We start from the raw sequence: 25,337 nt of genomic DNA, 5'->3' as shown, positions 1-25,337 counted from the left end.
ACCCAGTGCTCTAGTTTCATTTCTGTTGCTGTGATAAAACACCCTAACAGAAAACAGCTTGTGAGTGTTATTTTAGGTAATAGTCCATCATAGTAGGGAGGTCAAGGTGACAAGAACTATAAACAGTGGTTGCATTACAGCCACAGTCAAAAAACAAGAATGCATGCATGCATGCACACTTGCATGCTTGTGCTCAACTCAATGTCTCCACTCTCAGATCTAGGGAATGGTGCAGTAATGCAGTCCCCCATGGGCATGCCCCCAATACAGACAATCCCTCGCTGAAATTCTCTTCCCAGTTGCTTCTAGGGTGTGTGACATTGACAATTAAAACAAACCATCATACCTAGGAAGGTAGATGTGGTATTGACTGAGGTGAAGAAAACTGTGGGGGAAGAAAGGGTTAATAAACCAGAAGCCCTACTTTGGTCATATTAATGTGAGATGTAGAAATTCCAGGGGCTTATCAAGAGGCAAAGTGTAGAAGAGTATTGGATGTCCAGAAATCTGAGCCAGCATTCAAATCTAAAAGAACAGTTCACTGCATGATTTTGTAACAGCTGGAATCCCTAGAGACTGTCACTTGAATCTTAAACATCTTTGTGTGTTGAAGGCTTGGTTCTCATGTGGCACTGTTGGGAGGTCAGAGGGACTTTCAAGGATTAAGGACTGGCCGATCTTTAGGTCATTGAGAGCATGCTCTAGAAGGATGTAGTGGAAGCTCACCCTGCTGCTCTTCTTTGTGTGCCCTAGTCACAGATGAGTGGCTTGTCGGCTTCATACACTACCACCATGATGTGTTACTTCAGCCCTAAAACAATGGGACCAAGCAACCGCAGGCTGAAGCCTCCAAAGAAATAAGCATAAATGAACATTTTCTCCTTGAAAATCAATTGTCTCAGTGACAGAAAGCTGACAACAGGATCCAGACAAAAGACCCTGACATCCCCAACACTAAGGCTGAGAGGAAAAGAGGAACCAACAGTATAAAGTGTGTGTGTGTGTGTGTGAGAGAGAGAGAGAGAGAGTGTGTGTGTGTGTGTGTGTGTGTGTGTGTGTGTGAGAGAGAGAGAGAGAGAGAGAGAGAGAGAGAGAGAGAGAGAGAGAGAGAGAGCGAGCACACGAGAGCACGAGAGCACACTGAGGAAAATGAAAACCCAGATGACAGCTAAATCTCACCAACTTTGTGCTAGGTTCAGAGCAAAGACTCCCATGCCCTTGATTGTCCTTTCTTGGATGATTCAAGTCCATGTGCCCAGAGTTTACACTCTATTTCTATCAAGTTTAATGTCTACCGTTGACACACAGATCCAAGAAAACAAGCATACAAATATACCTTCAAGAACAAAACACCAACTCAAGAGCCACAAAAGAAATTTAAAAAAGAAAAGCCCTGCAGCCATTACATTCCCAACAAAAAGAAAAGCAAGTTCATGGCCAGAGCACTACACTCATGAGCATGAAGCTGCCAGCTTTTAGGAAGTGATAAGATTGCACCCATTTCTCAGAGTGAATGCTGTGTTCTCCAACCTTAGGGAGAGTGGATAAATGAGTGTGGATATCTTGTTCTCTAGCTGTATCTCTTCCAATAGATACATGGACACCATGTTCTTCAGTCTTAGGAAGAGTGGATGCATAACACAATCTTCATTCAAGAGCAAATGAAAGAATTTTCTGCCAAAAAAAATCTACAAATAAAAATAAAGCAAAAACCCAAAGACTCATGTGACAATCAAATATCTTCTGGTTAAACTGAGATTCGTTTTTCTCATGGTCAGATCCACTGTCTCTACCAGGAGGAGCAAGATCTTTAAGTTCCCTTAGTCTCCATGACCTCACTTTAAAATGGGGATAAGAATACCCACTGTTTACAATGCCCTAAGAATCTAATGAGATATATCACAGCCAGCATGGGTGGCTCATCAATGCTATGACCACCTGGATCCCCTTCCCAAAATTATAAATTCTAGTGCTGTCTTTGCCAGAGGCTTCTAATAACAGACAGACTGGCTACACCAGCTCCAATGTACAGAACCCCATAGAACTAGGTCAGCCATGCCCAGCTCTCATTAGTGTCACTGAGACTAGACCAAAGGGCTCCAAGTCTGTGGAAGAAACACCTTCGGACCTTTCTCTGTTCTCATCATGCTGGGGTTGAGGCTCTTTAGAGGATCTCAGATGGCCAAGAGCCATAGTGCTTGTGATTCCCAGTCTATGTTTGCAATTTAAAAAGCAAACATCTGCTGTTGCACAGTGCACAGATCTATATATCCAGCTCTCCTATCACCAGAGGAACATTAATGAGGTCACTATTACTGGCTAATACAAAACATAGCTTTCATTGTAAAGGGTCAAATACAGCCATGTCTCAGGAACATGGATTCAGGCTCACACACTCCTCTGTGATGGGGTTATGTGAACTTCGATGGTCATGGAGCAAATGGAAGTCAGAAATTGATGCATTTATTAAATATGCTGGGGAGGACCTCAGGGAGGCAGTTATGGCAAAGCAAGAGAGTCTCTGCCATATCTGATGGCATATCTGCTATCTGATGGCATTCCAGCTTTGGGGTTGGTGGCAGCTGGGGATCTGCTAAGGTAACATGCTCCAAAGCTTTTGCCTGATAGTCAAAGGGATGTTAGTTCAGACACAGAAGTGAGTGATAAATGGCCCAAAATCAAGGAGACTAAAGGTAGCCAATGGTAGTTTTAGAGCTTGATCAACAGCACTCTCCCTCCCTCCCTCCCTCTCTCCCTCCCTCTGTCTCCTGTAATAGTCAACCCTTCTGTACGATCTTTATCATACACAGGAACTTTAAGTCACATTTTGTTGGAGTGCTTTTTGGGATGCTCAAGCATGGGCCTCCATCCATCAGAGAAAGGCCTTCTTTATTTTAAGAAATAAAGCAGACAAACCTTCCCCTCCAGCCCAACCTAACCAACATGGACATCTAGGGATAGACCCCAGGGTCCAGTCTCACTGCTAATCAGGGGTGGCCCCCATCTCCAGCATCCTGGGAACTTCTCTCTACTGGGATAAGGGCTCCTGATGAGTTTGTTGAAAAGCATTTAAAACTATGTTTGAATTTATGTTATATCACTAAGAAAAACAATAATAGAAGCAATACCTTTTGGCTCTGTAAGGTGATTGACATGTTATCACTTAGTATCACAAGTAATTAACAATGTATGAAGTAGGCTTTCTTGTGGGGACCCACAGAGGTCCTAGTAAGGCCTTACTCGAAGACAGAAAGTCTGAGCTTGCTTTACCCAGCAGGGCTGCATAATGGGATGATTTGGCCAAGGGCGTGGTTATCATGTGTTTTGAAGGGTTTACACTTGGCTGTTCATTGTGTCTTGATCTTGAAAGGGGAAATTCTTTTGCCTCTCCCCTTGGTAGTGTATAAAAAGCCCACTAGAATAAAACTCTGGGTGAGTATTGACCCAGGGCCCTCCCAAAGCTACCCTGTGTCTCTGTCTTTTTCTACACCTATATTTCTATGTAATACTCCCTCATTCTTCTCTCCTCCTCCCAAGAAACCTTTGACAGGTAGGAGCTGGATTCTGACATTCTCTCTCCCATTCTACAGTAGAGTGAAGCTAAGCTTTGAGGAGGTGTCACAGTCTAAGGGAGAGCATACAGCGAAGACATCAGGATTCAGTCCTTACTGTGTGGCACGGAGAATCCCACCCCCCCCCCCCCAGCTAAACCCTTCCCGTGAGCACCTCTGGTCACAATCACCACCCTTACCCAGGCAGGACGATGGGAGGTAGCTCTGTCCCTTCCTTTTTATCCTCATGCTCATCCCCATCCCCTACTGAAAGACCTACTTGAAACAGTCTGGAATACACTCTGTTACTTTGTGGTATTTGTTTTTCATAGCAAATGTACTGTACTTCCCTCTATTCTTACTCATAGGAGAGAGAACTTGGGTGGGTAAAATTCCAAGTTGAGTCCTCTTCACATCAGACCTCCTGTTCTGTCTCTAACATTTAGTTTTCTGGAGAGATATCCAGACCAATTGAAATGCACATGGACGTGTGAGTGCAGCAACTTCTCCTTATTCTTTTATAGGAGGTGCTAGGGATGGAAACCAGGGCTTTGTGTGTACTTAGGCAAGAAGTCTACCTCTGACCTACCCTCCAGACCTTGTCTTTGGAATTTTTCTGTGTCTTTTGGAAAATGGCCTGGTATTTCGTGAACCCCCAAGTAAACTTGCCTGGTTGATCCTTGCTCTAAGACTGTCATTTCTGTTCTTTTCATGGCCTCCTGCAACAGGAAAGAAGTCTCTCAGACCTCCCTTGTCATAAATACACTCTTTCATCTTTTCTGTCTCCTTGCCTTTTTGGCCCTGAGCTACAATAATTCCCTGAATTGAATTACATGGAACCACTAATCCATCACAACAGATTTTACTTCCATCCCTCCTGTTCTTTACAGCCTTACTGGATTTGTCTTTTATGCTCAGAAATCATGTTGTTGCTGTTTTTTTTTTAATCTCCAATGATTCTTTTGAGCTTCAACTGCTCATTTTATTTTAACAATAAAAATTCTTATTTCCTTGACACAATGGCTTACAAAATTTCCCTAGAGGAAACATATGAGAGTTGTGTGTGAGGTTGTCCACCACCATCTCAGCCCCGGGTCTTCACACAGTCAGCTTTCCTGGTGTGTCTGGGGTTTTTACACAGTGTCTACACATGTGGGTAATTGGAAACTGATATTGATAGATACTGACAGTTAGTGTGAGTATCTGTGTTGCCTACTCAGTGGTCTTTGGAAAAGAATAGCTAGTGGATTGGAGAGTAGGAGCAGCCCTCACACTGTCCCTGAGGTGTAGTGAAAATTGATGGCTGTGAATCAATTCACAGGCTTCTGGCTGCTTCTAGGACTCATTCATGGCCCTGGGCACATGAGCCTCCAGAAGACTGGACCATGTCTCTCTGCTAGAATTACTGAACAGCCGCAGGTTCACCCACACAGCCTTGAATCTCTGGTGCCTGGTAGGATCTGAGGGCCATCTTGGTACAGTCAAGAGAAGAGGCAGAGTAGAGCTAAGCGTATTCAGGCACACACTGCTGCCTGAGGCCTCCTTCTGTCTTCACTTTTCCTCCCTAATATGTTCATCAATCCACACAAAGGATAGTTCCAAACTCCAAGCAGTCCCCACTTAAATAGACTTTTGTAGGTGCCAGAGGGAATTTATCTTTGGGATTCAACAGGAAAAGGAAGTGCTTAAGACCTTTAGACAATGACATAAATAATTCAGCCCATGAAGGAAGAGGCTCCTCTGCTCAGCCAGTCAGTCTGCTGCTAGCAACCCACCAAGGACCGCATCGCCAAGGCTTCTTCTTTCTTGCTTAGGTCGGTGATCAGAGTCAATGATGACAATGCTTTCAGAGTTGCCTGACTCTGTGGAGGATTCCACTCTCTCACCAGTGAGATCATCAGCAAGTGACTCTCTGCCTGTAGAAGGAGGAACGGCTGTTGGTGTGATGAGAAGGGTGAGAAAGAGAACATTCAGAACAGTCCTGGAAATGAGACAGGAGGAAGAAAAATAACAAAGAGAGGTGCCCCCAGCTGAGAGGTGCCCCCAGCTGAGAGGTGCCCCCAGCTGAGAGGTGCCCACAGCTGAGAGGTGCCTGCTGTGGGATGTATGGCAAATGTGTTGCTAATTAATCAATAAAACACTGATTGGCCGTTGGCTAGGCAGGAAGTATAGGCGGGGCAAGGAGGAGAATAAAGCTGGGAAGTGGAAGGCTGAGTCAGAGAGACACTGCCAGCCGCCATGATGAGAAACAGCTTGTGAAGATGCCGGTAAGCCACGAGCCATGTGGCAAGGTATAGATTAAAGGAAATGGATTAATTTAAGCTATAAGAACAGTTAGCAAGAAGCCTGCCACGGCCATACAGTTTGAAAGCAACATAAGTCTCTGTGTTTACTTGGTCGGGTCTGAGAGGCTGTGGGACTGGCAGGTGAAAGAGATATATCCTGACTGTGGGCCAGGCAGGAAAACTCTAGCTACAAATGGCGTCCAACGTGGTGGCAAGAGTTTCCACCTAAAACCTGGAAAAAAAAAAAAAGATTCTAAAACGGAGCTAAAAACAGTTCCTAATTGTCTCTCTCAAATGAGCAGCAGCTGCCAGTTTGAGCTACTGGCGGGTTCCTAGCATATGTGCTTGACCTGCAGTATGGTGGGAATGAGGCCTCTGCAAGTGGCACATTAAGCTGTGTGGTGGATTTAGCCTTTGCAGGTACAAAACAAAAAAAGAGGTTTTTGGGCTACACGCTGCTTGGATAAAAGCATAGACCCACGATAGCTCCCAGAGCTGGCGGTAAATGTAGCCATGTTGGGAAGCTGAGGTGGGCGGAGCCAGCAGCCACAGCTGCTGCAGTTTAAGGCAAGAGATTCACAATAAGACAGATTCAGATGTAATAGTTTACAATGTGTGTAAAAGATACGTAGGCTTGAAAGAGACAAAAAAGGTGATATATAGAGTTATAGAAACAAATACATAGTTTTTAAAAATAAAGTCTTTAAAGAGACAGTAAAGGTAGTATAAAAAAATAAGCCACGTAAAAATGGATATTACACAGAGAATCTGGATTGTGTTGTCTTTGGGATTTTTAACTGCAGAAAAACATTTGATTGTAAAAGCTGTTGAGTTATGCCAAAATGTATATTTTAAAGATACCTTGACTTCAAAATTTGGATATAAGGATATGTTGCTTTGGAAAAGAGTCTCTTTTGTTCCCACAGAAAGCCAAAGGCTATGGATTTGTTCAAGATTAAGATACATCAGGTTTGACCAGCCAAGACCCCCTGAAAGGTCTCCAATGACACCATGGCCCTGATGATCCAACATCCAGAATGGTTTCAAGGCAACTGGCTCAGACGACATACCCTCATGGACTATTCCATAATTCTGAAATTTTCTTTGTATCCCCATAAGATACAGCGCCCCCCTCCAGCAGGAAGTAGTAAGAGAAGCTACGCCCAAATTCCCAAATTATATGTAATTTTACTTTGTTAAGGTTAAAACCTTCCTTTTTGAAAAAAAAAAGGGGAAGTGCTGTGGGATGTATGGCAAATGTGTTGCTAATTAATCAATAAAACACTGATTGGCCGTTGGCTAGGCAGGAAGTATAGGCGGGGCAAGGAGGAGAATAAAGCTGGGAAGTGGAAGGCTGAGTCAGAGAGACACTGCCAGCCGCCATGATGAGAAACAGCTTGTGAAGATGCCGGTAAGCCACGAGCCATGTGGCAAGGTATAGATTAAAGGAAATGGATTAATTTAAGCTATAAGAACAGTTAGCAAGAAGCCTGCCATGGCCATACAGTTTGAAAGCAACATAAGTCTCTGTGTTTACTTGGTAGGGTCTGAGAGGCTGTGGGACTGGCAGGTGAAAGAGATATATCCTGACTGTGGGCCAGGCAGGAAAACTTAAGCTACAGGTGCCCACAGCTGACAGGTGCCCATAGCTGACAGGTGCCCACAGCTGACAGGTGCCCCCAGCTGACAGGTGCCCCCAGATGACAGGTGCCCTCAGCTGAGAGGTGCCCACAGCTGAGAGGTGTCCACAGCTGAGAGGTGCCCACAGCTGACAGGTGCCCACAGCTGACAGGTGCCCACAGCTGACAGGTGCCCACAGCTGAGAGGTGCCCACAGCTGACAGGTGCCCACAGCTGACAGGTGCCCACAGCTGACAGGTACCCACAGCTGACAGGTACCCACAGCTGAGAGGTACCCACAGCTGACAGGTACCCACAGCTGAGAGGTGCCCACAGCTGAGAGGTGCCCACAGCTGACAGGTACCCACAGCTGAGAGGTGCCCACAGCTGACAGGTACCCACAGCTGACAGGTACCCACAGCTGACAGGTGCCCCCAGCTGAGAGGTGCCCACAGCTGAGAGGTGCCCACAGCTTACAGGTGCCCACAGCTGACAGGTGCCCACAGCTGACAGGTGCCCACAGCTGACAGGTACCCACAGCTGACAGGTGCCCACAGCTGACAGGTGCCCACAGCTGACACATATGCAGTTGGTGGCCTCAAGCCCAGGACAACCTTTTCAAGGCAGGCTAGTATTTGTTGAGTAATTACCACATCACCTAATTTCACCATCTTTGAAGACAAGAAGATGTGTTCCTCATATCATAGCAGGAAGGCGTGATAATGGAGCCCGGATGCTTTGTTTTCTACCCAAAAAAAGGTGGTTTCTAGCTCACTTCATTTCTGCAGCTGAACTCAACTGGTAAATTAATTTTAACTTTAAAAATTAGATTTATTTATTTATTGAGAGAGAGAGGATGTAGATATATGTTTGCCACAACATGTATGTGGGCAGGTCAGAGGACAACTTGGGAGAGTCAATTCTCTCCTACTGTGTGGTTTCCAGGGATGAACTCAGGTCGCCAGGCTTGGCAGCAAGCCCTTTTACCTACTGAGCCAGCTCTCCAGCCCTACTCCTAACCTTTGTCTCACTCAAGCTAACCCTTGGGAACTGAGTTTAGATCCTACTTGTCCTCTCTTAGCTGTCCATGCAGCGTGTCCTCTGGGCAGCCTGACAGAAAGCTGCATGAAGCTTCTGGAGAAGGGCATGGCGCTGTTCCTGATGCTCTAACAACCTGTCTCAAGCTCAGCGGCTCACAAACATGTGAATGCCATTATCTCAGAGGTGTGGCAAGAGTCACTGGGCACCTGTAGACATCAGCACTGCCCTCCTTTCTGGTGGGTTTAGGAAGCTTTTATTTTCTGACCTGTATCAGTCTCTTGGGCATTCCTTGGCTCACGGTCCCATCCCATCCCTTCTAAGCCAGCAAAGCTGCACCTCCTTTGTCCTCCTGCTGCAGCCATGGCTCCCTCAGAGCATGTCTTTTGAAGTAGACAACAAATGAGTAAGTAATAAAAATGAGACCTTCCTGCTGCCCTCTCCACACAGACCAAGAGCAGCAGCAGCAGGCGTTTAGAATCCTCAATGACAATAGCAGCACACACCTCCAGATAAATTTGCGGCTCAGTTGGCGCCCCCATCCTAACAGTGCATCCTGAAAGTGTATGTGCATTTTGTAAAGAGGAATATATCTTATGTGCATAAAGAACAGCTGATAAAGGGGGGCTGAGGTAAACCCTTACTTCCCTATATCTGCAAATGTCTGTGTGTCTTTCTCTTTCTCTTTCTCTTTCTCTTTCTCTCTCTGTCTCTGTCTCTGTCTCTGTCTCTCTCTCTCTCTCTGTCTCTCTCTCTCTGTCTCTCGTGTGTGTGTGTATGTGTGTGCGTGTGTGTGTGTATGTGTGTGCGTGTGTGTGTGTGTGTGTGTGTGTGTGTGTGTGTGTGAGTGTGTGTGTGTGAGTATGTGGGGGGGTTGGGAGATGGAGGGAGAGAGATGTGGTGTGTGTGAGAAAGAGAGGGAGGGAGGGAGAAGGAAAGATGTGGTGTGTGTGTGTGTGTGTGTGTGTGTGTGTGTGTGTGTACGTGTGTGATGTGGTTTGGTGCATGGACGTGAGTCTGAGGTATGTGCACTAATGTACACACATGTGGAGACCAGAGCAAGATGTCAGGTGTCTTCCTCCACCTCTCTCTATTGCTTATTGCCCAGGTCTGTCACTGAACATGAAGCTCACCTTTTCTTGACTAGACAAGTTGATTAGTGAGTTCTTAGGCTCTGTTTGTCTCTACTCCTTCCTCCCAAAGCTCTCCATGCTGGGGTTACAGTCATGCCCAATAACACCCAGCTGCCTTAGTTTCCTTTCTGTTGCTGTGACAAATACCATGATCAAAAGAAACTTGAGGAGGGAAGAGTTATTTCATCTTACACTTCCACATCACAGTCCATTACTGAGGGAAGTCAGGACAGGAACTAATGCCACAGAGGAACACTGCTTACTGAGTTGTTCTCTATGGCTTGCTTATCTACCTTTCTTATATAACCCAGAACCACCTGCCTGGGGGTGGTACAGCCCACAGTGGCTGTGCCTTACTACATCAATCATCAATGAAGACAACGACTCACACAGAGCCACAGGCCAATCTAATATGGGTAATTCCTCAGTTGAGGTTCCCTCTTCCCAGATTAATTTAGATTGTATCAAGATGACACAATATCTATCACACCAGCCCCCCTTTAAACATGGATGCTGAGGATTTGAACTCAGGTCTTCATGGTGGCAGAGTAACCCTCTTCCCTACTGAGCCATCCCCCTAGCCCTTTAACCCTAGGTTTTGGACAGAGAGTAGGGTCTCTTGTTGTGGAATATTATTTTAAGGAGTGTTACATTTGTTTATGCTCTGGAACATTTGTTTAATGATACAAAGATATGTTGCATGCCTTTGTGTTGCATTTGTTTAACTCTGTGAAGCTGTGTTACTATGCCTGTCTAAAACACCTGATGGTCTAATAAAGAGCTGAATGGCCAACAACAAGGCAGGAGAAAGGATAAGTGGAGCTGGCAGGCAGAGAGAATAAATAGAAGGAGAAATCTGGGAGGAAAAGAAGAAGGAGCAAGAAAAGGAGGAGAGGAGGATATCAGGGGCCACCCAGCCACCCAGCAAGCCATAGAGAAAGAAATTTTGAAAGGTACACAGAAATAAAGGGAGATAAAAGCCCAGAGACAAAAGGTAGATGGGATAATTTAAGGTTAAGAAAAGCTGTCAAGAAACAAGTCAAGCTAAGGCCAGGCATTTATAATTAAGAATAAGTCTCTGTGTGTGATTTATTTGGAAGTTGGGTAGCAGTCCCCCCAAAAGAGTAAAACAAACAAAAACAAAACAAAACAAAACAAAAAACAAGTCCCTCACCAATGTAGCGAGACTGGCTGACAAGCGAGCCACCACGCCGTTCTCGGGATGTGCTTATCTCTGCCTCCCAGCACTGGTATTACAGGTCTGTGCTGCCACGCCCAGCGTTTTACGTGGGTGCCGGGATCTGAACTCAGGTCCTCGTGTCTGCATGGCAAGCATGCTGTTTCCATCTCCTCAGATCCCTCATTAGTCATCATAAGGAGGTAGGAAGAGAGCATGTGCTGTGGAAGCCAGCTGCCTGGAGTTCAGACCCAACTGTTCATTATTCCATACAACCTCAGCCATCAACCCTGTGCCTGTGTCCTCCTGCAGCACTGGCACCTGCATGCCCTGTCTCCCATGGCTTGAGGACGAAAGAAACTAGGATGGTGGCACCACTCTGACAATGACCGCCACCAGCAAGGTACAGGTGGAATGGGTCTAGCCAGGTGTCTACAGACCACACGAGTCAAGGGCTGTCCTTGTTGCTGCAACAAAATATTTGACCTAAGCAACTCAAGGAAGGTGGGAGTTATTCCAGCTTACAGCTGGAGGTGACACAGTCTGTCATTGTTGGGAACACATCACAGCAGTGGGGAAGGCATGGTGGCAGGCACAGGGAGCCTGCTGCTCATATTACAATTGCAGTCAGGAGGTGAAGAGGGAGTGGGACTAAGCTTAAGCCTCAAGGCCCATGCCACATATCTCACCTGCTCCAGCAAGGCTCTACCCTATAAAGGTAGCCTCCCAAACATGCCACCAGCTGGGGGTCAAGTCCTCCAACATGTAAATCTGGGATGGACCATTCTGTGACCTTCAGAAAGGTCATCATAGCACTAGATTTCACAGTCTAAACACAATAAGAAGCATTCCTAGGCAGGAAGTCCTGCCCAGCCAGCTGCTTGTTGTGTTAGAGGACTCAGTTTCCTGAACCCAAGCACTCTGTCTTCTAGGTCCACAACCATGGCTATCCTGTCCTCTAGGTCCAGACCAGTGGCCACCAACTGCCAGGACCATTGCAGTCACTGGTCCTCCTGTCTCAGGACTCACTGCATCCAAGTCCCCTCCACTCGCAAGCCGGGCTAGGGTCTCCAGTGAGGAAAGGTACCACAGACGCTCCAGTACACTCTGCTGGAAGGCACTTCAGGGTGTTACTCTCCCATATGGGCTCAGCTCCAGTGAGTGACAGACAGCTGTACTCAACTAGTGAGGATGGCTGCTGTCTGCAGCGCCACCAACCCCTCCTCCTGCGGTGTACTCACTCTGCAGGGAGTGTTCTGGGGCCTTCTGGGATGGGCCATTCTGTGACGTGATGAAGAATGCAGGCTCTGCCCGTTGGACCTGAGGCTTTGAATACCATTCTCTCCACTCTCCAAATATTAATTCTATGCCTCAGTTTCTTTAAAACGAAAGTAGTGAAGGGCAGACTGTCAGGAATATTCCTAGGGTGATATAGTACACTTTAGAACTTGCAACAACAAACTCAGTATTGGAAAACCTCATTTTACCATCTCAATGTGGAGGTGCATGTCTCAGCTTGATAAGACTGCTACAACACACACACACACACACACACACACACACACACACACAGACACAGACACCCATTATTATAGCTGAAATCATTAATAACATCATACTATATTCCTATCAATGTTTGAATTTCTGTTTCATAGTTAACTGCCATTTTGTTCCAATGAGGGTTTAAATAAGGTCCTCCCTTATATTGCAACTGATTGACAGGGGCATGAGAACCTCTTAATTGACAGCAGGGGATGGTAAATCTTCAATGAAATGGATTAGCAAACAGTAAATACTTGAGGTCTTCTGGGCCATATATTTTCTGCTGCAAGCGCTTAAGCAAACGAGTATGGGTGTGTGTCCCTAAGACTTTATTTACAGATACAGGGCCAGATTCACGCCCTGGAAGTCATCTGCCAACTTGTGGCCACATTCAGACCTTCTTCTTTGGGTAAGAGTAAGTCATGTGTAGTATTGTATATGTTCATTTTTGCTACCCTTCTCTCTCTCTCTCTCTCTCTCTCTCTCTATATATATATATATATATATATATATATATATATATATTCCATATATACATATGAATTATTTGTGGATGTTTAATACATATATACATTATTTGGATATATAATACATATATACATATGGATTCACAGGAGCTGTTCTAGTTTCATTTTTGTGGCTATGATAAAATATCCTGATAAGAAACAACTTTGGGGGGCAGGCTTGGGAGACAGCTCAGGGTTTAAGGCTGCATTCTGCTCTCAGAAAGGACTTTATTTCAGTTCCCAGGCTCCCAACTCCAGCTCTGGATCCAACACCTTCTTCTGGCTTCTTCAAGCCCTTCACTCACATGTATACACACACCCTACACATATATACATATTTTAAAATATATGATAAAAAATTTAAAAAGGAACTTGGGAGAAAAGAATTTATTTTAGTGCACAATTCCAAGGTAAAGTCCATGATCACAGGGAAGTCAGGGCAAGAACTTAAAACAGCTAGTTACAACACATCCTTAGTCAGAAGCAGAAAGAAATAAACACAGGCATGCCCACTTGTTCACAACCCTCTGCCTAGGAATGTTGCCACTTACAGTGGGCTGTGTTTTCCCACATCAATTGACTAAGACAAACACTGCAGACATGCCCACAGATCAACACAATGTAGGAAATTTCTCACTGAGACTCTCTTCCCAGGTGATTCTAGGTTATGTTGTGGTGACAAGTTAGTCATCACAGGGGCATGCAATGGCAATATTCTAATTATACTCGTCCTTCTTCATGTATGATGGGCAATATATGTCCGTAAAGAGAAGCATGTCATCGTCAATTATTTGTTTATGAGGAGTCATAGCTTGTACAGGAGTTAAGAAAACAAATGTTTGAGTCTTGTCTTTTCTTTGCCAGCTTTTAAATGTAATGAGTTGGGTTCCTTAGCACTCTCCAAAGCTAATCAATGTACCTTTAAAAAGAACATTCCGAGCAAACAGATTTTAGTATAATTGAAGTGTTTGGAGCTACTGCAGTCACTGTTTCTCATGACATTTAAATGTCCCAGCTTCACCCTGCTTGTGATAGGACCTGAGAACTCTTTGATAGCAGCCCTGCCTTGGGTGTGACAGAGTGTTCTAGGTTAGCTCATTCACTTTACAAAGTCAGTCTTTTCTCTCTAGTTTCGTCTGGAGGAAGTGCTGTTTAAAAAAACGTAATCTAAGTAGCAGAAGCTCGCAGTTTCTGGAAACTTCCAGTAGACACCAAAGAAGAGGATTTGTTTGTTTTGTTTTGTTTTTTTTTTCAGAGTAGAAGACCCTGGGATTACACACTGGAATTTGAAATCAACCCAGGACTTCAGTCGACATTTGCATCTCATTTTTTTCAGGTTCAAATTCTCCTTTCAGCCAGGTTGTTTTAATTCCAGCAGTTCTGGATACCTGCCCCTGCCCTGGCCCCAAACCACCTGAATGGGATTGTCTGGTGAAGAGCTAAAGGCAAGATTCCCTAGGTGATCCTGATAAACACAAAACCACAAGGAGTGCAGTTACCAGTGTGGGGTGCTGCCCAGGACTGTCTAGTGAGAATATAGGCTGAGAACTATCTAGGGTAACCCACAGGTCGTGGTGGGGCAGGTACTTGTAAGTTGAAGAGTGAAGGATGATAAAGTTGTTAAAAGTATAGGTGTAGTTGGAACTTTCTTTGGGCTGCCAACCAGCTCCCAAATAAAGACAGAGACTTACTAATTATGAACGCTCAGCCTTAGCTTAGGCATGTCCCACTAGTTCTTTTAATGTAATTGAACTTGTTTCTATTCATCTATGTTTTGTCTTGGGGCTTTTTACCTTTCTTTTATTCTGTATGTCCTATTTTTCTGCTTCCTCCATAGCTGGCTGGATAGCCCTTGGTATCTCCCTGGTGTATTTTTCTTTCTTCTTCCCACCTAAATTCCTCCTCCTACTTATTCTCCCTGCCCAGAAGTCCTGCCTATACCTCCTCCCTTGCTATTGGCCATTCAGCTTTTTACTAGACCAATCAAGTATTTTAGACAGGCAAGGTAAAACAGCAGCACCACTTTACATAATTAAACAAATGTAACATCTTTACATAGTTAAAAAATGCAATACATCTTTGCATAGTTAAAATATTCTGCAACATATAGGGATGGGGGAAAGCTCATTTTGTAAAGAGCTTACCTTGCAAGCAAGACCTGAATTCTATCCCTAGAACCCACTTTAAAAGCTAGGTACAGCAGCCCACGCTTGTAATCCTGTCACTGGGGAAGTGGAGACAGGAGGATCCTTGAGACTTCGTGATCTGCCAGTATATCCTGATCAATAAGTTCTAAATGAGAGATTCTGTCTAAAAACATATAAGGTGGAGAAAAATTGAAAAAGATGTTAGCATTGGCCTCTGCCACCTCACACATGTACAAGCATACACGAAGAACTTGGCTTAAAGATAAGGAGATAGAGTAAGATCAAGTAATGTTTAAACAAGTGAAAGCTTTAGCTTGTGTATACATGGATGGGGAGGACCCAGGTGGCAGGCACAGAGCAGGACTCCAGAAAAAAGCAGAGATGCAAGCTTGCACTGAGCTGCAAGAAGCTGGACCCATTTGCAGCCTTCTGGAGCCTCTGTGATAGAGAAGAATGTTGCCCCTTGGTCCAGGTAGCAGATCCACAACGTCCAGGTCCTGTTTGTCCTTTCCTCCAGCTAAGGACAGAGTGTTTGATATACAGGGCCAATTATGTTATGTTGTGTTATGTTGATGATGAGACAAGACTCAGTAGATGGTGGCTGGCCTCAAAACTGTGGGCCCTTTAGTCAAAACTGTTTCATGAAAGAACTAAAATATACTTTGCCCTTTTACGCTCTCAGTCTCCCAGCAGCTTCAGGACATGTAAGATGCAGGCTGACTAAATGCAGACACAGTGGGGAAGACCTGACTGTCTTCTATTAATCCAGATAGTAAAAGAAATTTCACACGTGTACAGTAATGTTACTCCTTGCAGTAAGTTTTTTCCAAATGTTTCAGTCTTCATTAAAATGTTGAGTTGGGGCCAGGAAGACAAAGCAGTGGTTAAAGTGATTGCCACACATGTGTGAAGACCCTATCTTGGATCTCTGGAACCCAAATAAATAGTGGGTGGGCATGGCAGCCTGACTGTAATTCTAGTCTCTCAAGGTAGAGGTATGGCACCCCCAGAGCATGCTGGCTAGCTGGACTAATTATGTAGTTGAACTCTGGACTTGATTAAGAGAGCCTACATCAATGAATAAGGTAGACAGTGTTCAATAGAGAATGGTTCCCAGCATCAACCTGGGACTGATACATTATGTGGATATACAAGTGCCCATACATGCAAACATGCATACACATCACTGTTGTTCGTTGTTTTTGCACTTTTGAGGGGCCCACCACCTAGCTCCCAAATAAATCACACATGGAGGCTTATTCTTAATTATGAATGCCTGGCCTTAGCTTGGCTTAGTTTCTAGCCAACTTTTCTTAACTTATATTATCCCATCTACGTTTTGCCTCTGGGCTTTTCCTGTTCTCTTACCTCTGTAAATCTTACTCTTACTCCATGGCTTGCTGTGTAGCTGGGTGGCTGGCCCCTGAAGTCCTCCTCCTTTTCTGGCTACTTCTTCTCTTTTCCCAGATTTCTCCTTCTCTCTGCCTGCCCGCCCCGCCTACCCTTTCTCCTGCCTCACTATTGGCCATTCAGCTCTTTATGAGACCAGCTGTTTTAAACAAGTACAGTAACACAGCTTCACAGAGTTAAACAAATGCAACATAAACAAAAGTAACACACTTTAAAATAATATTCTACTACACATCACCAAAAAAAAAGGAAGTTGGTTATTTGTTATTATTTTATTTATTTTGTGTGTGTACAAGTAAATTCATGGGGTATGGGCATGTACACACATACTTGTGGAGGCCAGAGGTCAACCACACACATGTGAAGGTAACGGTCATCAGGAGTCATTTTAGTTCCTGTTCCATTGCTGTTAAAAGACACCATGACCAAAGTAACTTGTAAGAGAAAGCATTTTAATTAGGGGCTTGCCTATAGTTTCAGATGGTGAGTCCATGATCATCCTGGCAGGAAGTGTGGCAGCAGGAGGCATGGCTTGGGAGCAGTAGCTGAGAGCTTACATCTGATCCACAGGCAGCAGGCAAAATCAGGGGTGGGGGGCCTGAAGTGGGCTTTTGAAACTACAAAGCCCACCCCCAGTGATACAACCTCATCCAACAAGACCACATCTCCTAATCCTTACCAAACATCTCCAACAACTAGGAACCAAGTATTCAAATGTGTGAGCCCCTGGGGCCATTCTCATTCAAACCACCGCAGGAACTGTCCACTTTTTTGTAGTTGGAGTTTTCCTGCCTGGCCCACAGTCAGGACAAATCTCTGTCACCTGCCAGTCCCACAGCCACTCAGACCCAACCAAGTAAACACAGAGACTTATATTGGTTACAAACTGTATGGCCGTGGCAGGCTTCTTGCTAACTGTTCTTACAGCTTAAATGAATCCATTTCTATAAATCTATACCTTGCCACGTGGCTCATGGCTTACCGGCATTTTCACATGCTGTTTGTCATGGTGGCGGCTGGCAGTGTCTCTGACTCAGCCTTCCACTTCCCAGCTTTATTTTCCTCCTTGTCCTGCCTCTACTTCCTCCTCCTGACTACTGGCCAATCAGTGTTTTATTTACCAACCAATCAGAGCAACACATTTGCCATAGAATCTTTTTATTATTCGAGACAGGACTCTCACTGGGACCTGGAACTTGCCAGCTAGATTAGATTGGCTGGCCAGTGAGCCCTATGGATTTGCCTAACTCTGCCTCTCCAGTGCCGGGATTCCAGGGAAGTGCCACCATGCCTGACTTTTTAAGGGGATGCTCAGGATTAAACAAGCACTTTACCAATTGTGACCAGGTGTGTTGTGACTTTAATTGCTAATGTTTCTTATTTCGAATTTGCAGTTTGGTAAATACAGATCAACAGACTGGGGCCCCCCAATCATTTGTAACAAGGTAACTGGGTTCTTAGACCTTAAGTTGGAGAACTTCTGGTATGAAAGGATCTCAGCATGAACAGAGCCAGCCATTTCCTGGGAGTGTCAGTAAGGCAGCCTATCCCAGGGGGATGCTGTGCATTTTGGGCTCACCTCTTCCTGCCTGGCACTGCTCCTGAGGCCTGTGGAAAGAAGGCTTTTACCTGGAAGTGATTCAAGGTTGAAAAGTTAATGAGAAGGAAAACCAAGGGTACCTCGTGAGGGGACAGCAAATACCACTTTCCAGAAAACAGCTGTAGATAAAGCTATAGTCTCTCTAATCCAGGGGGCATCTTAGTGAGAATGGAGAACTCTAAGACCTCTCTGAATAAAGACAAGGTGTCCAGTGTTGCCACTTCAGTGCCTGCCCAGTACTTTCTGGAGAGATGGCCCCACTACTCATTAAAACTGCACGTGCTCCTGATACTGTGTCTTTATGCAGTTGTTGATATGCCTCCCTTACCAAGGAAAGCTTGGGACATTCACAGTACATGGAATAGAGAGTCTCAAATACAAACTTTAATTAGACTTGAGTTTTACAGATTTCCCTCCTGTTTTTATTAACTCTTAGAGCAAATGTCTTTATTATCAACCTTATGCATGACACAGCACCTACATCAATGTCTGATAAATTCTGTGTACTTCCACAGGCTGCTATCCTCAGAGCTGTCTGGGTGGTTTGTTGTTGTTTGGTTTTAAACCCTTCAATACTGGACACCAGGGAGCATAACAATCATCTCTTTAAAATTGCCCTTCCCTTACAATCTTGAATTTGAAATGTGAATATATGAATGTAAGAGCTCTCGATAACTATGCAGATTTATGGGGAATAACAATTTAGGTTCTATCCTGGGATTCAATCAGGCTTTCCTTCATGTGACTGGGGATTCCTTGGAGCTCGGATACAGTTCAATGCAACTTATAACCAAAGTCATTTAGAAAGCAGTATAGCTGAAGATCTCGGACAGAAAGGTTCCTGGTACAACAAAAAGATGGGATTCTGACATTAGGAAGGCAGGAATAAACATGTGCACTAGCATGGAAATATCTGGAAGTTCCAGTCAGGGATTAGGGTAGCTTGATTTCTATTCTCCACTGTTTGAAGATGGGTTTACTTGTTAAAACAATAAATAAATAAATAAATAAATAAATAAATAAATAAATAAATAAATAAATAATAAAAACAGCCAGTATAATTCAGCTGGAGGAGGCACAAAGATTTCTTCTATTCCTTGTTTCAGCAGAAATCGATGAGTTTAGCTAGTGTAATTGTCCCCCCTGCGTTCAGTATTTGAAATAAAATAGCCCTCCGAACGCATTTCTGCGGCTTAGGCATCTGTGACTAAACACGTATTAATTAGATAATTCACGGAGAGCTGGCGGGTGGATGAGGGAAGGGGAGAGCGGGACTCTGAAACCCTCATTTGGGACCCTGATAGCACTAAATAGGTATACTGACTGAACTCCCAGAGGACTGAGCTCAGCTCCTAGCAGGATGGGATCTACTTTAAGGACAAGAGCAGGGCAGGAACTCCAGGCCCAAAGCCACCTCCCCTGCCTGCGGCTTTGGGCTCAGGGGAGGCCAAGCAGGCGGGAACAGCAGCAGCAACTCAGACTTCTTCCCAGGAATCCAAAGACCTCCCACCTGCCTCCCTTAGCCCCAGCGCTCCCAGCCTCCATTCGAACTTCATCCTTTCTCAGAGAAAGGGTCCCCTAACTCCTAAGAAGTTGAAAGGGGAGATCCCCGAGTGGGAGAAGCCCTGAGAGATTGACAGACACCCCCGCCCCCCAACACCGCCCCTTGGAGATGCGCTTGCCAAACAAAGGCGAGGTCTTTCACAGTAGCCTCTTCCGCGCTCTGACTCGTGCCTCATCTGGCCAGTCCAGTCTCTGCAGAGCCAGGGGACCTCTGCGGACCCCTCGAGCGCATGGCCAGGAAGTCAGTTCGCGCCTCGCTGCGCCTTTAAGGGTTCCCGAAACTTTCCCGCAGCTCTCGGCTGAGCCTCGTCATATCCGTTAGCCGTGGCCTCCCGGGCACGTTCCGAGGAAATTCTGCACTTCAGTTTCCCGGGGAAGAGGCGCGGCCCAAGACCCGTGCGCCCCGGGGCCCCGCGCCCATCCTTGACCTTGGCCACGGGGGGAGGGGATGGGCCTGCAGGGCGGCGGCCGCCAGAGGGGGCAGCGGCTCAGAACTTGCTCAACTCGGCGCCGCCTTCTTCTGCCTCCTCCCCGTCCGCTCCGCCCCGTCCCACCCGGCCCCGCAGCCCCGCGCGTTCGCTGACTCGCAGAGCCCCCGCCGCGGGGATGGGCGCGCTGCTCCGAGCGCTCCTGCTCCCGCTGTTGGCGCAGTGGCTCTTGCGCGCAGCCCCCGCGCTGGCCCCAGCGCCCTTCACGCTACCCCTCCAGGTGGCCGCAGCCACAAGCCGCGGATCCTCGCCCGTTCCCGGGCTCGGGACCCCTGAGATGCCCCGTGCAGATGGCCTGGCGCTAGCGCTGGAGCCCGCCGGGGCTGCCGCCAACTTCTTGGCTATGGTGGACAACCTGCAGGGGGACTCTGGCCGCGGCTACTACCTGGAGATGCTGATCGGGACCCCGCCGCAGAAGGTAGGACTTGGGGGCAGGGGCTTCTGAGAGCTGTCTCCGCACGGTTTAATGTTGCCCCTAAAGCAGAATTCTTCTCCTGAGAGAAAAAGGGGCCGTGGGGAGCATAGGTTGGAGAGGGAGCGGCGGCGCGCGCTAGAGACGCGCTGGGGAGCGCAGCCTCTGCCCCAGCACGGCTCAGGGGGTGTGAGCAAATGTTTCGGAACTTGGTGGCCCTCCCCCACCCCGTGGGCCTGGCAGCTGAAGGGACCTGTAACGCGCTTCCTCTCCAGGAGTGACGCTTCCTTCCAGCAAGGTGGGTGGAGGGGAGTCTTGGAAGAAGGTGCTGTTAGGTAGAGGGAAATCATTGGAGTTGATACCCTCCTTCCATGCTGTCTCATTGCTAAAGAGACTCTTGGCCGGCATCCAAGGCGCAGTACCCTTTAAAAAAGAATTCTTCATGAGCTCAGCTAAAAGATAGTCGGTTCCGAAGTGTCTCTTTGCCCCGCGGAGCCGCCTGCCTTCCTCGGAGTTGGTTTGCAGGCTTCCCCCTAGTTACCTAGCTGCCCAGGCTCTGGGCGCCGTGCACCCGCCAAGGCATGCACCCTGCGGGTTTGGAGAGTGTGAATGCCATTAACTACTGGGGGGCTATACCAGGCTCATAGCTAGGCAAGGCGAAGACAAAACAAAATGCAGTCTAAACAGCTTTCTGCTCCCCGTTGTTCCGATGTTCATTTAACACTTCGTGTAGCGAGGAGCACACAAGCTCAGAGTCTGGCAAGGAAAAGAAAAGCCTCCCAGAAGTGATCCGACCTTCTCGGATCTACCCACTCCAGTTCAAGTTGAATGCACCGTATGAAGATACTTTATTTTTATTTTTAACATTGTCGTTGGGGTTTTTCATGCTGATGTGATTGCCCATAAATAGAACATGCTCATAACTTTTGTATAATTCTAATTAAATTATTCAAGACTTTAAGAAGACACACCATGCTAATTTTTAAAAAGAGAAACTGCAGAATAACTTCTGTAGCTGTTTGGTTAAACAAAAAACAAACCTTAAAGATTAAATTATTTTGCTGAAAACTTTGGTTGTGGTTGCTGTGCAGGATCCTTGTGTGGCCAGCCCAGGAGTGGCTGCAGGGCAGACTGAAGTGGGGCCTGTGTCAGCTGAGGAAGCTTAGGGGCCCCTGAGCAGTCAGACCACCACCACGTGAGCATGATCCCAGGGTGGTGGGAATCCTGTGGACTGCCTTTAGCAGGACTGTACAGAACAGGAGGAGCCTCTTCTGTGCCATACAAAAATCTTTCATACACAGGCCTTGACCGATTCTCCGTTTGGGAAACTTCTACTTTTAAGGATGGAAATTCTTATTGGCTTTAGAGCAGAAGGGAAAACTCTCCTGAACTGAAGCAGGCTCCAGGGCTGAGGAAGGGGGAACCAGAAAAAGCTCTGAGGAGAAGACACCTCTCACAAAGCTCCCCTCAGCCATTGCTTGCCTTTGTTGATAACTCAGTGACCTTTACTTTAAACTCAGTGATAAGGTTTAGTTAATTAAATTAGCTGGGATGTAACAAGCACCTAGGTTTGTATCCTTAGCACAGCCAAGATAGTAGTTCCTCCAAGGTTGTTTATCAGTTAGACTGTAGCATGTTTTTAAAGAAGGCTGTTCTGTGACAAACACAAGTATCATTTTTGTGTCCCACAGGAGTGAACTGTTCTGTATCATGGCACGCTGGAGGGACAAGCTACCACAGGGCAAAATCTGTGCATCTGATAATCCCCCTGGCCAGGTGCTGGTGACCACCTTGCAGGCCGCCCTGTAGTGTCTCTGGTACCAGCAGGGGTTTGCAACTGGCTAGGGAAGGCAGTAGGGAGATGACCTTTGAACCCCAGAGATGGTTCCTGCTCTAGTAATGGGTACAGGGTCATGCATGTATTTTCTTTGAGTTCTCTAACACTTCAAATAAAATTACTTAGAAGCAATAAATTACCAAGACTTCTTCAGGTGTTAATAGCTGTAGATAGTGTCCTGGGCCTCCTCACAGGATGACGACCTTGACAGATGTGTTCCCTCTCACATCCCCACCCCTTATATCTTAACAGTCTTGTGGGGGGGTGTATGAATGCCTGTGTGTATGTGTGTGTGTGTGTGTGTGTGTGTGTGTGTGTGAGAGAGAGAGAGAGAGAGAGAGAGAGAGAGAGAGAGAGAGAGAGAGAGAGAGAGAGAGCGAGCGCCTCTGGAAGCCACAAGCTTGGGTGTTATTCCTTGGGGGGCTGTTCACCCTGGTTTTTGAGATAGGCTCTCTTGGTGGGATTAAGCTGGACTTCTATCTCTGACCCCTGGTGCTGGGATTGAAAACATCACCACAAGCGCCAGCTTTTGTGCTAGCATTGCTGTGTGCCTGAAGGGTAGCAGGGGTGAGGTTTGGAAACATTGAATGACTTGCTCGGGCAATGGGGGAAGAAAGAGGGAGGGTGGGAATGGAGCCCAGATCATTAGACTGAAGGAGCTAAGCTTTGAGCCATAGGCAGACTGCGCTCACCCCTGCATGTTTCCTGCCTGCTTTTCCTTGGTTTGTGCTACAAAGTGCGCTTCCCTGACCCCAGGGTGTTAGGGACTGTATGCCTGACTGTACCTAGAGTCTTTCCTATACTCTGGTTACCCATTCTCCCTTTTAAGGCCATGCTTAAAGACAATCTTAAGGAATGAACAAGGATGTTGGACAAGAGGCTGGATATGAACCAAAGCTCAGCAGACTCCTGCTGTTCTATGGGAAGGCCAGCCATTGGGAGTGTGCTTACCCCTGTCCTGCATGCTTTCATACAAGAACTGGGATCAATTGTCCTGCCCACCGACTCTGTGAGGAGTCACAGGCTTCTGCCCAGCAGCCTGGACGAGCCTCAGAGCCCTGTACTGGCAGGCAGGCCCACGTTGGCATGGAGATGAGAGTCAGGGTTGCACACTGATAGCATTATGTGACTCCTATCTAACAGGAGAGCCAGCATCCACTGGAACCATGCAATTTGGTCTTATTAATAATAATAAGAATGTTCAAAAGTGATTATAATTGTAGCAATTTCCATTATTAAAATATACTTTCATGCTAACACAATAAAGATAGCAAAGGTCTGCAACCGTATGCTTTTTGGTGGCTCGAAGAGGGCTTTGGGGGCTTTTTATTGGACGATTTCCTGTCATCCACAGTGGTATGGATGAAACAGCTGGCAAACTCTTCACATTTAAGCTTTCAAATGTAAACATTTAACAAAGTACTTTGGCACATATGCTGGGTTATTGATCAACCTCTTAGCACAGCAATTGAAAGTACAGAATGAGCTTCTCTATATAATTGAAGAGTTTTCTTTCTTTCTTTTTTTTTTTTTAAGAGTAACTCACCTGGGGCCCCCCAATCACATTAAGCTCACAGTAAATGAGGCTGGAAAAATGAAGGCAGCCAGATGAGAAGAAATCAGGAGGGGGACACTAAGATTCTAACTGTTAAAGATGATGAAGGAAGAGAAGGCCAGGGCTTCTCAGGCAGTTGCCGCTCATTTCTTCAGGTTAGATGTGGAGCCCCTGGGCATTAGGAAGAGGATTCATCGGAGGATGTAAAAGATAGACAGAGCTCAAGGAGACCCAGCTCAGCACCTACCTTTATTTCTTGCATATCCAATGTAGGTGTCCTGCTAAACATTTGTTTTGTGGGGTGTGGGATCAAACCCAAACTAGAAAAGTATTTCACCATTGAGCATGGTGTGTCCACCCCCACCCCCCACCCCCCTGATTGACCCATCCCTGTCTTGTGTGCTCCTCAGGCAAAGCAGTTTGCTCAGCTCACCTCACTGGCTTTTCATGCCTTCCCATGGACACTGGACAATCACTGGACTTAATTTTAAGATGGAAACTGGGGCTTGTGCCAAGTCAGTCATGTCTCCATGGCCGCGCTGTGAAGGGGCAGGTCCACCCATGCCATCAGGCTCCATCTGCACTTGTGCCCCTGTCTTATAAGTCCCCCGTCTCAGTTGTAGTGGCTTTCCTGAGCGGTTTGGTGGTGTTGAGGACACTGAGGCGCTTTGGTGTCCTCCATGACCAGGGCCAAGTGGTTCCCATCTCTGAGGCCTCAGTCCTCCATGGTTGGTGTTCCGTTACCTCTGCATTCGTTTCTTCACTTTCCTAACAAACCCCTGTAGCCCAGAGGCTTGAAAACATTGAAATCTATTTCTTCATGGTTCTAGAGGCTGGAAGCCCAAAACTAGGGTATCAGTGACAGGGACATCCTACCTCTGGAGGCTCCAGGGAGGATGCTCCATTTCCTCACCTTAGCATCTTGTGTTCTTCACTTGTAGCCATATTGGTCCGGCCTCTGCCTCCATCTTTGCTGACTTTCTTCCTTGTGTATGTGTCTGCATACAGTACAGTCATTATAAAGACACCAGTCCTTGGAATGCCTTGCTTGACCTTGACTTCTGTACGTCTCGAAGACTCACATTACTGACAAGGTTCTGGGCTTAGGTTTCCAGCTCCTACAGTCATGCTCCACATCACAGAATTTCCATCAGCACTGGACTGCACAGACAGTGGTGGTCCCATAAATCTGCATGGTCTATGACTCTTTAGCCATCTGTCTTAGTCACTTTTCCTGTTGCTGTGACAGAAGACCGATAAAAGCAAATTAAAGGAGAAAGGGTTGATTCTGTCTCACAGCTCAAGGACAGTCCATCATGGCGGGAAAGCCAAGGTGGCGGGCATGTGAAGCAGTCGATCATATTGCTTTCATAACCGGAGTGCAGCAGACAAGGAGAGTGTGCTGCTGTTTAGCTCCCCTTCTCCGTTTTATATAGTCCAGGATCCCATCCAGGGAATGGTCCAGCCACGGTGG

At 46.4% G+C, this 25,337-nt stretch overlaps 1 protein-coding gene across 1 annotated transcript in view; it reads left to right on the top strand.

The window, feature by feature from the left end:
• Nucleotides 1-20,162: 20,162 nt before the first annotated feature.
• Bace2 (beta-secretase 2) overlaps nt 20,163-25,337 on the top strand; it is an 86,449-nt gene continuing 81,274 nt past the window's right edge. The window contains exon 1 of the mRNA XM_059277005.1: nt 20,163-20,477. Coding sequence (XP_059132988.1) covers nt 20,178-20,477 — 300 coding nt within the window. The 5' untranslated portion in view covers nt 20,163-20,177. The remainder of the gene's footprint in view (nt 20,478-25,337) is intronic.

Source organism: Peromyscus eremicus, chromosome 12 (genome assembly GCF_949786415.1).
Source record: "Peromyscus eremicus chromosome 12, PerEre_H2_v1, whole genome shotgun sequence".
In the NCBI taxonomy this organism is placed as follows: Eukaryota; Metazoa; Chordata; class Mammalia; order Rodentia; family Cricetidae; genus Peromyscus; species Peromyscus eremicus.
Note: the sequence above shows the minus strand (reverse complement) of the source record. Positions and strands in the feature narration are given on the sequence as shown.